General features: G+C 38.9%; 1 protein-coding gene across 3 annotated transcripts in view; it reads left to right on the top strand.

The window, feature by feature from the left end:
• WDR48 (WD repeat domain 48) overlaps positions 1–18,502 on the top strand; it is a 72,065-nt gene that overhangs the window by 28,439 nt on the left and 25,124 nt on the right. Inside the window, exons 2-9 of one of the 3 annotated variants that reach the window (XM_006869129.1) lie at positions 1,811–1,951; positions 4,761–4,839; positions 5,512–5,594; positions 5,702–5,831; positions 7,806–7,894; positions 8,290–8,391; positions 15,359–15,583; positions 17,677–17,751. In XM_006869129.1, the coding sequence (XP_006869191.1) occupies positions 1,811–1,951; positions 4,761–4,839; positions 5,512–5,594; positions 5,702–5,831; positions 7,806–7,894; positions 8,290–8,391; positions 15,359–15,583; positions 17,677–17,751 (924 nt within the window). The remainder of the gene's footprint in view (positions 1–1,810; positions 1,952–4,760; positions 4,840–5,511; positions 5,595–5,701; positions 5,832–7,805; positions 7,895–8,289; positions 8,392–15,358; positions 15,584–17,676; positions 17,752–18,502) is intronic. The other 2 variants (XM_006869130.1, XM_006869131.1) reach the window with 2 other exon arrangements.

The following is an 18,502-nucleotide window of genomic DNA, read 5'->3' as shown; positions in this document are numbered from 1 at the left end:
ATGGTCTGTTTGACAGTCTGCCCCGGCCTCGTTTTGACTGATGATATGGAGCTTTTCCATCATCACTTTCTGCAAATGTAGTCATTTTGATTTCTGTGTATTCCATCTAGTGAGGTCCATGTGTATAGTCATCTCTTAGGCTGTCTAAAGAAGGTATTTGAAATGAACAAATCATTGTACTAGAGGGCGTCAAAAAATTTGTGGAAAAATTCCATCATCTTTCAATTCCATTTTTCCACAAACTTTTTTTATTCCACAAATTTTTTGAAGGACGCTTGTATGTGTTTATCCTCCAGATTTGTGTGTTTATTTTTTAGTATATTATGCATTTAATGTTTGGAAACATTTTTATATTGATTGCTCTACGCTACTGTATTGTTGTTGTTGTTAAGTGCTGTTGAGTCGGTTCCAACTCATAGTGACCCTGTATAAGGTTTCCGAGGAGTGGCTAGTAGATTTGAACCACCAACCTTGTAGTTCAAATCAACCGCATTGGACCATACAAATTTCGTTTGAAAAATAAATTTTCATTTCTAGATATATATCAACATTTTTATGATTTTTAAAATGGAATTTTATAGAGACGTGTTCCAACTTTATCCAAATAGGATACCTCTGTTTGCCATTTTAAATCACATGTCTGTAGTAGACAACCTTGAAAAGCTTGGCCTACACTTGATTTGCTGAGAATTTCTTTCCACCTGACTGACAGTCATATTGATATTCTCTGATCTTTCCCCACTAGACCAGTCTGACCATATTGGAAATCGAGCTTCTAATAGGCTACATGTGTTGCTGTTACCTGCGAGTGGCGAGTGTGCTATCAAATCAGCTTCAGCTCATAGCAACCTGATAGAGGGTTTCCGAGGCTGTAAATCTTTATCGGAGCAGAAAGCCTCATCTTTCTCCAGTGTAGCAACTGGTGGGTTTGAACTGCCGACCTTGTGGGTAGCAGTACAGTGCTAAATCTGCTAAAGGAAATGTTCTGATAGAGAAGCTGATTAGAGACCTTGAAGCCCCAGAGAAGGAAAGCTTTAGAGATACCAAAGTTGACATTGAAGCCAACTTGACGTTGGTTCCTGATGGCTTTTAAAAATCTGTTTCATGTCAAAGATATTTACTAAATCTTATATACTCCCAACAAGGAACTCTGGTAGCGAAGGGGTTATGAATCGGGCTGCGAACCGCAAGGTCAGCAGTTCGAAACTACCAGCAGTTCCGCGTGAGAAAGATGAGGCATTCTGCTCCCGTAAAGATTTATAATAGCCTTGGAAACCCTGTGCGGGGTCACTATGAGTCGGAACCAACTCCACGATGCTTAACAACAACAATATACTCCCAACAGTATAAGGGGGATATAGTAATGGGATGAACAAGGCAAAACATTCCCTTACCTCTTGCAACTTTTGTTTTAATGGAACAGATGCAAACTAAGTATAAAAGTTAAATGTAGTAAGGACTTCGAAAGAAATGAATAGGATAAGTGATAGGAGCTGGTGCAAAGAGTAAAATAAAATGTAAACTTTTACTGGATTGAAAAATAAGTTCTATTCAACACAGGATTTTGAATTTCACTTTGACCATTGTTGTTGTTGTTAAGTGCCGTCGAGTCGGTTCCAACCCATAGCGACTCTGTATAGGGTTTCCAAGGAGCAGCTGGTGAGCTTGAACCACCAGCCTGACAGTTCAAAACAACTTTGCAGTCTGGCGCATTAGCCCACAGCACCGCACCAGGACTCCATTAGTAGACTGCATTTTGCCATTTCATGTTTTATAACTCAAAAAAAAACAACTGTTGGATGTTTGTCAGGTCTCCTATGTTATTCGAGATGAAGTGGAGAAGTACAACCGTAATGGAGTCAACGCCCTGCAGCTGGATCCAGCGTTAAACAGACTCTTCACAGCCGGTAGAGACTCCATCATAAGAATATGGAGTGTAAATCAGCACAAGGTAAAGAGGCAATTGAGTTTACGTCTTAAATTTATCCTCAGAGTAAATTTGGAATAAATGGCTTCCCCTATCCAATATTGTTGTTTTCCAAGCTCCTATGTAATCTCTCAGCATTGAGGTCTTTGGCACACTTCACATTGTGTAAGTTTCTGAGAAAAACAGCCCTGAGGAGTTTTACAAGTGTCTTCGCTTACTTGTACTGCCATTGAGTCAGTCTGACTTACAGCGACCCTGTGTAGGACAAGAGTAGAGCTACTGACTCCTTACGGCTTCCCAGACTGTAAATCTTTACAGGAGCGGTTCTGCAGAGCAGCAGGTGGGTTTGAACCAGCTTGCAGCTAGCAGTCCAGTGCATAGGCCACAGCGCCCCCAGCAATCCTTTAGCTAAGACAAGGACTCTGTAAAGTAGGTTTGTGAAAACAACTCTCTTCTGCTAGCGAACAGAGATTTCTCTGTTAGGGAGAGGTAACTTTAAATATGTTCCAAAAGCTACTTGGCAACCCTGTCAGTGCTACTAAAAAAGAACGTTGAATGTACTTTTACACTTATCATTAATCTTGAGCAAGTATTTTATTTCTTCATTTAAAGGTTATTAGGGTCTGCACAAAACAGATATAGTCTTCATTAGATAGCATAAGGTTGATGTAAAATTACACAGGCAGCATGCTCCCTTCTTTGGAAGGTTTATTTAGGCCTTGCTTTCTGGAGCAAGAGACATGATTTAAATATATATTCACCATGATAAACCCTCTAGTCAAATGGAAATGACATTTCGTTTGAATGCCTGTGTAGTGTATAGCATAAACATGAAGGTGCAAAAAGGAAAAAGAAGCATTTATTGGGCCCTTACTATGTGCCAGACACTGTTAGCATTTTCTTACCAATATGACTTTAATTCTTAAAATAATCCTTCCAGTGATGCTTTTATCATCCATTTTTGTAAATGGGAAAACAGGTTCAAAGAAGGCCCATGGTTTAATGGCTTATAATGAAGATTAGAACTTGAAAACCCTGATGCTTGACCTTGTATATCTTTAAAATTCTTTGTCTCTTTAACAAGCTATAATAGTCTGGTGTTCTGGTTTGGGTAAAGAACTACTTTACATAGTTGCTGGACTTTGGTCCAGCAGGCTTTGAGTTATTTAACAAATGGAAACAATTGGTGGCCCAATGTCAAAAGTATGGAAACTAAGAAAGCCATTTTGTTTGGCTTTGAAATGTTTTTTAGTACTTACATCTGATTTGGGATACTGCTGTTCTAGGAATTCATAATATTTCAAACAAATGAAGAAAATCAGTTACATGGACCAACCTGAAGAATCAGGGAAAGCTGTCTATCTTGTCCACATACAGCTTTTTGACATGATTAAATAGCGTCATTTCTCAGACTTATAGAGAGCTGTTCTCTTTGATCATGAAGTAGCTAGAACTTGCTCGTCTTGGGTGTAGGATATAACTGAATATTCTTTTTTTAAAAGGCCTCACCAGGTAATTAAGCCAGAGAGTAATGGAAGAACTCTTAGGTTACTGAACTGAAATGGTAGTACTCCCTCAGCCCCTATCTTCTATTTCTTCTCTGAAGGACTGTCGATTTCTTGAGAGGAATATTAAATTCAGAAGGTAAAAACAGGAGGAGGAAGCTACAAGCCCAATTGCTCATCTCCCTCCTTTGGTCAGGCTGGGCGTCTCAGGACACTCATCCTGCTCCTTTTGGCCTCTGCCACCACTGGTGCAAGTGTCTCCAGCCTACAGATTCCCATTCTTTGTAGTAAATCCCTTCTAGTGACATCTTGTGGTAGCCTCAGTGCCTAGCTCCGAGCTTGTTACCTTCACTACCACAATGCATAGGAACTAAACAGTTGTCCTAGAAACCTGTTGTAGTGTGTGCTATCAGCCTATTCCCACTCATAGGTAATAAATTAAAAACTCCCTTGAAGGAAAAAATTTTATTTATATCTGTTATCTGGAAGCATCACTTGTTTGGTGAAATGAAACAGTAAATTCACTTGTTAATTTTACAACCTTAAAGCAATGTATTGTGTTAATTGATTATTAATAAGCAAGTCTATCGTTTGCAGTAAAAACACTAAACAGTACTTAGCTGCTAATTGCAAGGTTGGAAGTTTCCATCTACCCAGAAGCCTCTCAGAAGAAAGGCCTGGCTATCTATTCCAAACCCTTAGCCATTAAATACCCAATGGGGCCTAGTTCAGCTCTGAAGCACATGTGGTAGCCATGAGTTGTAATTGACTCAATGGCAACTGATTTTTATACTTTGTCATGTTTCATCCTCTAATATAACATTTTTGTGTATGTGTGGTCTTTTTAAAATTCTTTTTTAGTACTTTTTATTGTGAATGGCAAGGTCGGCGGCTCAGGCTCACCGGAAGCTCCTCAGAAACCCTATACAGGGTCGCTGTGGGTCAGAACTGACTTGATTGCACTTAACAATAACAAAAAATTGTGAATTGAGTGAAGGTTTAACAGACAAGATCATCAACTTTACATTCAACAAATTTTACACTTTGTTTCATCTCAGTGATTACAGTTCCGTCCCTGAAACAGCAGTTATTCTATCCCTTCATGTGACTCCCCATTTATATCTTAGATTTCATAAGTGAACAAAGCAAAAATATTTGATGTATACATAAAAAACAAAAAGTATATATTTATTTAAATGTCCAAAGGGCACATTGTGCAAGCCAGCCTCCCGCCTGCAGGCACACAGTCTTACTCACTCCTTGGGCCTAGAGCCTGTAGCTGCCTCTAATTTAAACTAACACATTTGTGATTTTTCTTGTGATTTCAGCAAGACCCGTATATAGCATCTATGGAGCACCATACTGATTGGGTAAATGATATTGTACTCTGCTGTAATGGGAAAACATGTAAGTACTTCTTTGTATGATTGGATTTCTGAAAGTTTTTATTCAATCGGATATATTTTTCCTTTTTTTATAGAATGTTAGAAATTATATTAAAAAGTTTAGCATTTTTTTACATACATTTAGAAAAGCATGTAAAAAGCTTTTTATATGCACGAGTAAATATTCACAGAGTGAACATCCCTTTGTACCTAAATCAAGAGACAGAATTTAACAGAAATCCCCTTGCAACCCCCTTCTAGCCACTTTCCCCCTTGTCCAACAGTAATTACTCTCCTGACTTTTAAACAACGTAGTTTAGTTTTGCCTGCTTTTGAACAGTATGTGAGAGGTCTTCAAAAAGTTGGTGGAAAAATTCCATTATCTTTTAATTCTACTTTTCCATGGACTTTTTGAAACCCCCACGTTTAAGTAGACTCGTGCAATAGATATTCTTTAAGCTTTACTAGTATACCTTTTTGTTCAAATTTTGGTAAGATCAACTTACTGAGTTTATACTGTGTGTTACAGAAAATTTTCTCAAACCCATTTGAAATAATGTTACAAATATTCTAGTGTGTGTGTGCATACATGTGAACGATAGCTTGAAATGATGTTATATTGTTTTAAGATAAAGCTTTATAAAGTAGCTGTAAGTCATACTAAGGGGTTTCTTAATTTGTGTGCCTCTTCTAGTAATATCTGCTTCTTCTGACACAACAGTAAAAGTATGGAATGCACATAAGGGATTTTGCATGTCAACATTAAGGACACATAAGGTAAAATAACTAATGTCTCTAGTGTAATATGGAGATCTCAGTGCTTTATGTGACTCACTTTCTTATCAGTCTGTTGAGTAGATCATAGTGTATCTGTTCTGTTACAGGATTATGTAAAAGCCTTAGCATATGCCAAGGATAAAGAACTGGTAGCATCAGCTGGATTGGACAGACAAATATTCCTTTGGGATGTGAATACCTTAACAGCATTGACTGCCTCCAATAACACTGTCACAAGTAAGGTGTTTGAAAAAAATTTCTTTGACAGTGATCCAAGATGACATAAATAAAGAATGGCTTATAAAACGTCTTTGATAGGTTTGTACCAAGACATTGGTTCATACTTTGAGAGTGCTTTTATGTACAGCATTTTAGCTCCCAATAGTATGATTGAACAACAGGGAGCTAGTTCTTCACTGCAGTCTAAAAATAGTAACTTCTCCAGGTCTAACTTGCTCATTTTTGTACGTGTGCATGTCTTAGCTCCCTAGCTAAAGTGTAAGTTCCTACAGGGCAGAAGAGTCTGTCTTATTACTACTACTTTGTATTTCCCACAGCATTGCCTGGCCCCAAGTCACACACTCAACACATATTGTTGATGGAGATGGTGATTTACATGTCAAAGTAGGCAGTTTTTGACTTTAAAAAAAAAAGTGTTACTATATATTAAGAGGCTTCGAGTTAATGGCCAAGATGGAAAATACCAGAGTAAAGAAAGAAAGTTTCCAGCGCCAATTTAGAAGGACTCTTTCCAAGTTGTTGTTATTGTTGTTAGGTGCCATTGAGTCGGTGCCAACTCTTAGTGGCCCTTTGCACAACAGAATAGTCCACTGCTTGGTCCTGTGCCAACCTCACAGTCTATGCTACGTTTGAGCCCATTGCAGCTGCCATTGTGCCAGTTCATCTTTCACAGTAACCCTAGAGAATGCAGCGAATTCTAGAAGAAGCTAACTTACTTCTAGAGGCAATTCAAAGGCATTCACAGCAGCTTAGTAGCACGAATGCCTATCAGCTTAGAAATCTCTCACTCTCAGGTCAGATTTACACAAGTCTAGACTTGAAACTCGTCCTCATGCCTAGCCCAGCTTATTTTAGAATCCTCTAGGCCAAGTGTCAGATTGAACTCTTAGGAGTACATGTCTGGCTAATCCCCGCAATAATATGTCCTGTTTGTCTTGACTTTGTGGAGTATTCAAATTGACATAGCTAAAACAGTTTTTACTAATATAATCTAGTACGTGCCACGGAGGGCAAGTTGGGTGGCTAGTGTTTATAGTTTCTTGGATTTTGTTCCACTTTGTTTGTCAGTAAACATGTGAAGATCTAAACGCTGTGTTCTCCTTGCTCTGATTTTCACTTGTACACTATCAGCATTTCGGTTGTTGGTAACTCTTAAGTCTCTAGATAGAAGGCATGCTTCAAAGAAACACCAATGACAGGAAGCAAAGCAAAAAAAGGGGGGCGGGGCAAAGATGGTCCAGGCTTAGTGATTAACTATGCTACTGCAGAAATGTTTTCCTTAGAATGGTCTAGAGAGGATGTCATACAAACTTTTGCGTTGTTGTATTTTGTTTTTTAATGATTCTACAAATAATACTAATTGTTAACATTCATTGAGCATTTACTACAAGCAAGTACTTTTCTAAATACTTTAATTAGTTTTATATGTAACTCTTTTCATTTTAGTGATGTTGAGTTCTAAATAAAAGAGCAAGAACATTTTTGATCCTTGCTACACATTACCTGATTTCCTTCCAGAAATGTTTTATCAATTTATCCTCCCATAAATAATGTTACAAGAGTGCATTTTACAATATATTATTTTTTTAGAATTATTACCTTGTTTTTTGTTTGATTTGATAGGTCAAAATAATAGTTTTATTTGTATTTGTACTTCTTTGAACATTCATGAGATTGATGTTTTACATTTACTGGCACTTACATTTGAAAATATAATACATATTTGCATAATTTTTAATGACAATACAGTTCAATTTTGCATGTATTTATTGAGTAATTCCTATGGATATTCAAATCCAGAAAAGACGTAAATTTTTATAGCATTACTCCTGCTTGGAATTATCTCTATTATAAATTTATTTTCCTTAGAGCACTCATAAAGATAAGGATTTCTAAACTGAATAATTAAACTTTCAAGTTTTGCTGATTACTAAACATTTGTTAACATTTAGCTGCATTTGTCCTTAATAGCTTCTTCGTTAAGTGGGAACAAAGATTCCATTTATAGCCTGGCAATGAATCAACTGGGAACAATCATTGTATCAGGGTCCACTGAAAAGGTAAGAGGGACCTTAAAGTTGACGCTCTATTTAATAAGCACCAGAAAACAAAAGAAACTAAAGTAATTTGATCCATGTGATCATTCAATATGTAGACAGTGTCTTTGCCTGGTGATTGCTACAAATGGGGTTTTGTCTGAGCAAATAAATAAGAGAATCACTGCTGTAGAAAGCAGGAAGTACAAGGAACGGAGAGGGAGAATCCTGTGCCATTTACGACATTAGAAAGGCTTCCTTCTGCTTGACAAAGGTTGGGAGCCTTAGAGATTATCCACTGGCAGAGCAGTATTTGCTTCTCAGATTTCAGTGAATGTGATTTGATTTATAAAAGTCTGTTATTTCAATTTGATTATGTACATACTCAATTTGTGTAATGTTTTGTTAAAATTTCTCAGGTTTTAAGAGTATGGGATCCAAGAACATGTGCGAAACTAATGAAGCTTAAAGGGCACACAGATAATGTCAAAGCATTACTGTTGAACAGAGATGGCACACAGGTATGTACTTTATTTGGATGTTTCTCTTGTGACCTCTCAAAAATGTATGCAGTAGAAACTTCCACATTTTGAGTTCTGTTATATATGTTGATTTGAACCAAAAGCCACACACATATCTGTAAACTGTGACATGTGTTTTTTTTTTTTTTTTTAAGTTTTTATTGTGATTGATTGACTGAGTTTATATGGGAGAACATTGGTTTTACACTCATCGTTTCATTGCAGTGATTACAGTATCCTCTGTGCATGCATAATCACTGAACAGTATTTGCTTCTACTCTGTTTTTTATTTTTTGGGGGGGAGCAGATGTACACATAAAGCACTCAGGAATATATAATCATTTAAACAACCAAAGGAAACGTTCTGTAAGCCTGCCTGTGACTGCCAGCACACAGCCTTTCTCTTTCCATGAGTCTAGAGTCTTCAGCTGTTCCATCTCTTCATGTCCTCATCTCTGTCTCCATCTCTGTTGTCGCTGCTTCTCTGGATGTTGTTGTTGTTGTGAGGTGCCATCGAGTCGGTTCTGACCCATAGCGATCATGTATAGGGTTTCCGAGGAGCAGCTGGTGAGCTTGAACTGCCGACCTTGCAGTTCAAACGGGTTTGCATTCTGGCACATTAACCCACAGCGCCACACCAGGACTTCGCTTCTCTGGATAGGGCCCCACATTCCTCTCATATTCTTCTCCCTTGATGGTCTTAGGGTCCTCTCTTCCTCGACTGTAAGATCAATTGCTCTCCCCGTTTTGTTACAGAACTTTTCCTTTTATAATTGTGACAGTCGCAATTAGTCATGATAACAATTACTCACTATTGAATCATAAGAATCTTATCCCCATCTTCTTTCACCAGACCCATCTAGACAAGATGAAAACTGTTCAGTGGAGATTCTACCTTCCCCTGCACACTTTGAAAGTTAATTCCCTCTTGAAAACTTGTAAACCAGTCACTTAGTGCCTTTATGCCCACTCCCCTCCCCCCCCTCCACTTTTAGTTAGCCATTGTCTAAGTTGCCTGTCCCTATCAGCCCTGTGTACAGAGGGGATAGGATTGATCCTTGATGTGAAGATTCCTTCCCTTTCAGTTGGTATTTGAGCTACTGTATCTATAAGTATAGGTCAAGTTAGATTATAGAAATTTACACCTGTTTCCTTTATCAAGAATTTTTTTTTTAATCTTTCTCTAGTCGAGTTCTGATCATCAAGACATGGAGGCTAGGTCAAAGAAGTACTATCTACAAATTTGGGTGGTGTTGTGCATCTCCTCTCACTTCATATCAGCTGGACGCTTCACTCTCAGCTCTTGCCCTCCATGGCTGTGTCCTTGTTCACAAGCTCAGGAGTCCCCAGGTTTCACAGCACTTCGGACAAACCAGCCCTTCCTCTTCTCTGTCTCATCTCCTGGTCGACAGGAGTCTATGAAACGTGATCAGACTCAGCCCATATCTTCATTGCTGCCTTTCCCTCTCCTGTTCACCAGGTGACCAGCGTAGTCACCTATGTGCATACTTGTGTGTTCCCTTTGAGTTTCAGTCTTGGAGGGGGGTTTGTCCTGAGGGGACTTGATTGCTTGCCTTGATCGCTCCTCAGCAAACAACTTTCATATTCTTGTAGTAGCCAATAAGACTGTCAGTTTTGATTTTTGGATTTTTCCTGCTGGTCTTTCTTTCAAGAAGTATCTTCTGTTCTCTAGTTATTCCAGGTTGGTCTGCTTGTCCTTTCAAGTGGGAATGTCCTACCTCATAAGGTTCTGGAAGGGGATCAGGATTCCACCTATGGTTCTATAAACTACAAAGGCTGCACAAAAAGCCAGTTTCACTGTGCAAGTTCTAGAACCTCTTTTAAGTATTCCTGTCATTTATAGGCTGAAGATAGGCTTGTAAGATTCTGTAATCATGTTTCCCAATCTTCCTTTCTATCCCTTGCAAGTGTCTGTTTTACAGTAGTAGGCAAGGGAAACCAATATTCATAAGACAGTCAAGCATCTTAACATTATTTTCCCTCTTTTACCTATTTATACTATGCCTCAATCCCTGAATCACAAAGCTCAACCCCTGTATCACAGAGCCCTGTTGTTCTAGGTTGAGCATACATCACCATTTACCTCTGTCCCATTTAGCCCATTCAAACCTGCCTCAGTGTTCCTCTATCTACCCTGTTCCTCCATCCCTCTCTCCCTTCTTGTGTATTGCCCTCCTCAACATCCAAACTATGATGTGTCTATGCCCTAACCTGTGCTGTACTGTCCTCTGCCCCCACTCCCATTACCAGCAGAGAACTTTTTTTTTTCCTTTCCTTTTAGTGTGCATATCTTTTAAGCTTTTTAAACATAGGTCTTATGCAATATTTGTCCTTTTGTGACTGACTAATTTCACTCAGCATAGTGACTTGTTTTTTAATTCATAATATACTCACTGCATCATACCTGAGGGCACTTCCATAAGTTTGTGGAAAAATTCTATTATTTTTTAGTTCCAGTTTTCCATGAACTTTTTGAAGCCCCCTCATAATCCAAATTTTAAGTTACTGTTTTGTGTACGCATCCCTTTTAAATAAAGGGAGAACAAGAAATTTCCTCAGAATAATTCTAATGTAAATGCAATTTTGTACTTACAGGAGAAAACAATGTAAAATGTTACTTTGTGTAAAGCAGAAGGCAGCTTTGGTATTGAATGCTTCTTGCCAGTGTACAAATAATAAGTGGAAAATTTCTTCACAGTGAGTCTGGCTTCAGGACATATCTTGTCAGTTGACTATGTGGATATAGTCTTGAAGTTTACATTCTTAGCATAATGTTTAGTGTCAACCTTTCAAAGAAAAACAGTATAGTAACGTTTAAACATGCAGTAGTACTGTGTCAGCTACATAATTTGTGAATATATGTCACAATTCTGTTGGTTCTGCAGCAGTAGAAAAAATATGTTATTAGTGAAGATAATTAAAAACTGAGTACCACTTCATGGTATGACATACCTCTCCCATATCTCCCTACTTTCTGCAGCCACTGTTTTCAATGGACAACGAAGAGTCCAGAGCTAATTGTGATTGATGGTGCTAGGACCAGAAAAGGGAGAGTCAGAAGATGATGAGATGAAAAGCTCCTTCGGACTATGACACTTTTGTTACATTATGGAAAAAAGCTTATTAGGGAAATTACCTTATAGAGAGGAGAAACCTTTGTCTGTTTTCAGAGGTTAAAGGAAAGTTTTAAAAACTAGCCAAAGGAATAAGACCCTATTTTAGAACCTGGAGAAGCTTGAAGAGGCCTTTGGCGATTTTGAGAGATGTAGCAGGGTCTTGGTGTTAATGGGCTGTGTGGCCTAGGGAAGAGGATTCATGGTATTCAAGTATATTGTTGTCTCTAAGCCAGTACATTTTCCAAAACTCGAAAGTCCTTTATAGCCCCATTTTCCTGTGTGTTTAAGAAATCTGCTATAGTTTTGTAATACAGTTTCAAGACTGTATATGAGATGATTACTTAAGCTTTTTCAGTTAGCTTTGTCCAGTATTGAACTAGTAGTACACATGGTCTCTCCATGGACTGATCTTAAGGAAGGCTTGAGGGTTAAATAGTGTCTTGAAGCTGGCTGTGGACCTAGAGACTTTATAAAGCTTGGCCTGCCTATAGTACTCCATGCCTTGTTTTTCTGTCCTTATGATGAGCATGCTTCTATCTAAGATGATTGGAATATCACACGTACAAATGCAGAAGCACTCCACCTAAAGTTAGCTACATTTGTCATAAGCAGAGGCTGTGATGTAATACAACTTTAGAAGTCGCTTGTTAGTCTTAGAATGTGTAATTAAGCAGTTATCATTTCTTCTTTAGTTTTGACACAATCCATTTTTCTTAAATTAAGAATTTATAGGCTGCCTACAAATTTACACAACGTATCTATGTTAGAGAATTGATAAAACAGCTACAATAATAACTACTCATTTGGGATAAAGAAAGAGCGGGGGGGGGGGAAAGAAACTTTTACTTACTGAATCTTGAACTCTTGATGTATTGTGGAAGAGACAGGCATGATTTACTGGACCAGAGTCTTATTGCACTCTGCCAGCTATACTGGAGGGTCTCTTGGTGTTTAAGTCAGAGACCTGCGGGAAGGGATGTGTAATCGTCTGGTAAATCCTATAGACATCAGCTTATTGCCTCGCTTCCTTTGTTGTAAAGTAAGCTCCATATTTGGTAAGTGTTACTCTTTGAGGTTCCATTCAAGGAACTTCTGTTTATGAGAAGTTCTACCACCATTGCAATTGTTTTAGTTCGGTACCAACATCGCTGGACAATAGCCACCTGTCTTTTCATCCCTGTGTGTGCCTAGACAGTTGCTTGAGGAGCTAGAACAACCTGCCATCTTGATTTGAGTCCGTCACATGCTTGTATATGATAGAGTTTTTCTGGTCATAAAATCTTATTGAACCTAATGTAAGGCTATGGCATTCTCAGTGTCAGGCTGCTCCTTACCCCTTTGACTTACCTTGCTTGCTCTTAGCTGTTGTAATCGTGTCTGAGTGACCATCCCATAAACTTACCCTGCTGGTCAGCAGCAGTCTTGCCCTGGTAAACTGGCACCTCTCATCTCCATTGGCAAAAACACAGAGCACCTTGTCAGGGCTGCAGGTTGCCCTTCTTATTTAGCACCTTGTCAGGGCTGCAGGTTGCCCTTCTTATTTAGCAGAACCATTTGGAGCACTCTGTCCTAGTCCCAGGAGGCACCTCACAAAGGAGGATCTTTATGTTTATCCACTAGAAAGATGGAGGCAAGGGAAGGGTTTTTGATAGTTCCTGTAACCACAAAAGATACTGGTTGCTAACCTGTTGCTGTCAAATAAATTGACTCATGATGACCCTACTAGATAGGTGAGAGCTGCCCTCTATGGTTTTCAAGACTGTAATCTTTATAGGAGCAGACTGCCATATCTACCTCCCATGGAGCAACTGGTGGATTCAGACCACCACCTTTCAGTTCACAGCCAAATCTTTAACCCCTGTGCCACCAGCAATCCATCAGTCACTAGAATTCCTATAAAACAGAACATTCTTTAACTGTATACTATCAAGTGCTACAAATAACTCAGCTGACATTGTACTTTATAAGCATTTACTTTGTTTGGGTGCTGGTCTTATATCAGTCTTAGAATACTGACTACCATCAGAGATTATTCTGTTGGTTGACACATAAGTTGCTTAACAGCTGCCAACAACCAGGTGCTCCAGAGTTGTTATCCTCTACATTCATAGTCTAGGATCCAAGGGATCAAAACTTTACTAACAGCTTTGCCCATTCTGAGAAGCATCTCTTCCTAGACTGGCGAATTCCAGAAGACTAGCACAGTTATACACTAATTGAAGGTCTACTTGAGACTTTACTCCTGATGGTTTCTTTATTGATTAGTCTCTCGGTGCTCTTGTGAACTAGTTGGTATCAGTAATTAAGCCACTGATGTTCTTGTCAGTTGGTGGGGAGACTCTCCTTGTATGCATTCATTAACAACAGAGTTCTAAAAGCCCCTTCAAGTCACAGTGGTGGTAGTGGTTGGTGGCAATGTGCCGTGGAATCGGTTCCTACTCATAGCAACCTGTACAGGGTTTCCGAGGTGGTAAATCTTTACGGGAGCAGAAAGCCTCATCTTTCTTCTGTGGAACAGCTGGTGATTTCAAACTGCTGATCTTGGTTAGCAGCCTGACTCGCAATCACTATGCTACCAGAGCTCCTTCAAGTCGCAGAGTAGACCAGTAAATTCTTAACATTCTCATCTTCCAAACCTAAAAGCCCCCAACAATCTTTAAGCTCTTTGCCTACTTAATTTCATACATCAGCATCAGCCATTGCTTTCTCCTCAGGGACATTTCCCCCCAAAAGAAACAAAGTTTCTGCCCTTTCCTGCAAGTCACCATGGTAACTGGAAGAGAATGCCAAGCATTCTGAGTGCAGGTTTAGTGTGGCTGATTTAACCTGTTTCTGTCAGACTCACCGTGTGTTCAGTCCTAATATGTGTGACTCTTCCGAGCCATCAGAAATTGCCCAAATTGCTCATGTTAACTGAATGCTGAGGACCCAGTGTTTACATTAATAGATGTTAAATTTGAGGCTTGTACAGGAAGTCTCCAAGGTCAAGAGACAATGAGTGGTAAGCTTGGAATGAGATCGCTTTCTTGCTCCATCAATAGACTCTTAAAAGACCTGGCAGGCCATCAGGAATCCAGAGCCATGAAGGAGGGGTCAAGGAGGATGCAGAAATGGCTGCTGGTGTCCCACTTACCGTGCATCTGAGTCATCTGGAGAAGCTGTTTTAAAACAAATGTGGACTTCCACTCCGTCACCTCAGCCTTCGTCTCCTCTTTGAGTTGCTTGTTGTTAAGTGCCATCAAGTTGGTTCTGACTCATAGTGATCCTTTACAGGGTTTCCGAGGAGCGACTGGTAGATTTGAACCACCACCTTTTTAGTTAATTGTCCTCTGCTTATCTTACACCACCACACCAGGAGGTGCTTGTTGTTGTTGTGAAGTGCCATCGAGTCAGTTCTGACCCATAGCAACCCTGTATAGGGTTTCCAAGGAGCAGCTGGTGGGCTTGAACCACCAATCTTGCAGTTCAAACAGCTTTGCAGTCTGGCGCATTTACCCACAGCGTCACACCAGGACTCCCCAGTTCCCTTAGTAGTAGATAATTGAAGCAGGACTTGTCTGCAGTACTCATAATAATCAAAACATAGCCAGATGGAGAGAACAAAGGCAGTTTTGCTCACAAGATCCCATCCCCCTGCTTGAGCATGCACTGTTGCCTTTGGTTATTTCAGCATGTGGAGCACGTTTGCCAGAAGCCTTGGTTAGAGTTAGAAGTACCATTTGTTAGAAATGTGTGTGTTTGACCGTGTGGGGTCAGAGGAGAAGGTCAAACACACCAGACAAGCAGAAACTTTTGGGCAGGTCTTTATCTTTTCCTTCCTTTGCTCCCAGTGCCTTTCCGGCAGTTCTGATGGGACAATTCGCCTGTGGTCCCTTGGCCAACAGAGATGTATAGCAACATACCGAGTTCATGATGAAGGTGTTTGGGCTCTGCAAGTCAATGATGCCTTCACACATGTGTATTCTGGTGGAAGGGACAGGAAGATTTACTGTACTGATCTAAGAAACCCTGACATTCGGGTGCTAATTTGTGAAGAAAAAGCACCAGTTCTCAAGGTATGTCACATATTTTAGTTTTTTGTAATTAAAACGTGTTAGAGAAATACAGCAAACTCTTTATTAAAATATGGAGCAGTTGTGGAGTTGTGAGAAAGGTCTTTCATCATCAGTAGAACTTGACAGGCTAAGGAAGTGGGCAGCTGTGTGCCTGCAAGAGTGCCAGGAGATGATACCCAGGAGTTCTGTAGTTTTATCTTCTGCTTTTCTAACGTTTTTAAAGTCATCAGTAGAAGAATGGTGTGTCAGTGGCACAGGCTCTTCCACTGGGGAATTCTAGTGAAATTGCCCCATACATGTCCCTGGGATAGTCTGCCTTTCCTAACCTGGCCTGAGGAGGAGCAATTAGAAGAGGTAAAGTCATCTGTGAGCAAACACCACAGCAGAATGGGCATAGAAAATGTGTCTCCTACCTCCAGAATAAGGAAGTAGCTGGGTGCACTTGAAGGAGAACAGGGCACAAGCTGGTGCGTGCTCCAAGTCATCACTCTCCCAAATTTGTTAAGATACTCATGACTTTTAATGGGAGTGGAAGAGCACTTCAGGAGTACTCAGTTGTCATCCGTGTGTGACACATAGTCTAAAAGAGGGCCAGTGAACAACTTGCCTGATGCTCATTATTGGTGATAGTCATTTGCACATTAAAACAATGAAGAAATTTCAAAAAATGGAGGCATTAAAACAGCACTGTCCTCTTCTCTTGGAAATTACCTAAAAATAAGACGCAGAACTCCAAATACCCATCATCTGTGAAATGTAGGTGACTTCTGAAACCCCAGACAGTAACTGAAGATGGGTTAGAAAAAGGAATGGGGTCAAATGATGCCTAAGAGCACAGATGAAACTGACTGATTATACACTTCTTTACAATAAATGACACAACCTAAGGACCAAAGCCTTTTAGAGAAGCAGGAGAGTCGAGACTGAATTAGTAATCATACAACAGAGCATGTTTACTGGAAGCAGGCAATGGGAAAAGACAAGGTGAGGAGAAACACTCTGCCAAGACCTTTTGCTTGTGGGAGGCACAAAGATACCTGTATGTTATGAAGAATATCACTTTGAACTAAGGAAGATTGAGATCCAGCCCTACCCTATCCCTCTAAACCTGTCGTCTTTTGGTGTTAGAAAAATAGTGAATGTACATAGAGCAATTCCATTTGTATAATACATGCTTGAGTATACAGGCAGACTCCTGGTTAACATCCAACTTAATGTACAACTATAACATTCAACCCTTACATACAGATCAAACCCATAGTTATAAACCCTTACATACAGATCAAACCCATAGTTATAAACCCTTACATACAGATCAAACCCATAGTTATAAAACAACCCCAGTAAAGCCTATTCTATCAAAAATTTGAAGTACAAACAATGGTTTGGAATAACAAACTTTGTCAGAACATCACTGTATTATGTTAAAGCTGTTTTAGTGTGTCTAGGAATGCTACTTCAATGTTTTCTATGCTTAAAAAGGTATAAAATATACTACATGTACTAAGACAAACATTTGTATAGCCGATGTTTATTACAAACAGATTTAGATTTTACTGGTAACTGTTCTGACTTATATACAAATTTGACTTAAAGACAGATTCAGGCATAGAACTCGTTTGTAATTCAGAGACTACCTGTATGTATATTTAATATTTACAGTATTTTTTCAAATATGAAAATACAGACAAAACTGTTCACAGGTATCATGTCCTCAAATGAGGGAGGTAAATTACAGGATTTCTTTTCACTTTTGCTGCATTTTTAAAACTTTTTCTATGAACATTTCAAAGAAGAAAAAATATATACAGTTCTTTGCTATTAAACATAGTAATAATAAAGTAAAAACAATTAAAACATTGTACTGTTTTTGATGAGGAGTCACCCTGCTATGCTCTTATAGAGCTGTGAATTCCTTTATCAAAACAAACCCTTTCAGTCTTCTGTGCACTGCTAGTTTATAACACATGCCATTTAAACAATGAGAAGTGAATTATGACTATATATACACACACACACATACATACACTTAGTCCTGGAATTTCAGAAGAGTCAAGATTTCACAAATCAACTTTGTTGTTCTCTGTTTTCAGATGGAGCTTGATAGATCAGCTGATCCCCCTCCTTCAATCTGGGTTGCAACAACTAAGTCTACAGTAAATAAGTGGGTAAGTGAGCAATTTATACTTGGGAAAAGTTTATAAAACATGTGATGATTGTAACAAACCTGCTAGACACCAGTAACACAGACTCAGTACAACCTTCACACAGCATGCTTTTTGGACGGTAAAACAAACTTCTGAAAGCCTATGAATGCAGGTGTGATCTTGAAGTCTGTACTAACGTTAAGGTAACAATCAAAACACAGTTTTTGACTTCCAGATCAGAGGTCAAGATGATTATTTGATGTATTGCCCAGTAAACCTTTAAGCCTTTATACAATTTCTAACCTCATGAAACTGCATATGAAAATAGGCAGCCCAAGTGCCAGCATAGTGGGGAAACTCATCTGGATTCTGATTTTTCTGAACATAAATTTCATGAAGAAATTTTGCTTTCAAGTTCATTTTTCTTCATAGCGTGAACAACAAGGATAGAAATGAGGGACAAACTGAGAGAAATCATCAATAGTGTTAAGAATTCCTAAACCTTAATGAAAGAAGCTTTAAATTTTCCTGCTGTCCAGGTTATTTGTGGATAACAAAAGAGGAAATGTTATATAGCTTGTCTTAAATTTGGATATGCCAATTTGAAATCAACATAGATTTACCTGGAAGAGTACTCCTGCGTTTGCTCTCCAAAAGAACAACATATTTCCTTCTTAATACTTGATTCTTTTTCAATGATGGTAGATAATTCTGTTTTTTGTTATTTTAAATTTTCTGCTTTGTTTTGTTTTATTTTGATGGTGTGGTAGTT

This window comes from Chrysochloris asiatica, unplaced genomic scaffold, assembly GCF_000296735.1.
Source record: "Chrysochloris asiatica unplaced genomic scaffold, ChrAsi1.0 scaffold00127, whole genome shotgun sequence".
Taxonomy (NCBI): Eukaryota; Metazoa; Chordata; class Mammalia; order Afrosoricida; family Chrysochloridae; genus Chrysochloris; species Chrysochloris asiatica.
Note: the sequence above shows the minus strand (reverse complement) of the source record. Positions and strands in the feature narration are given on the sequence as shown.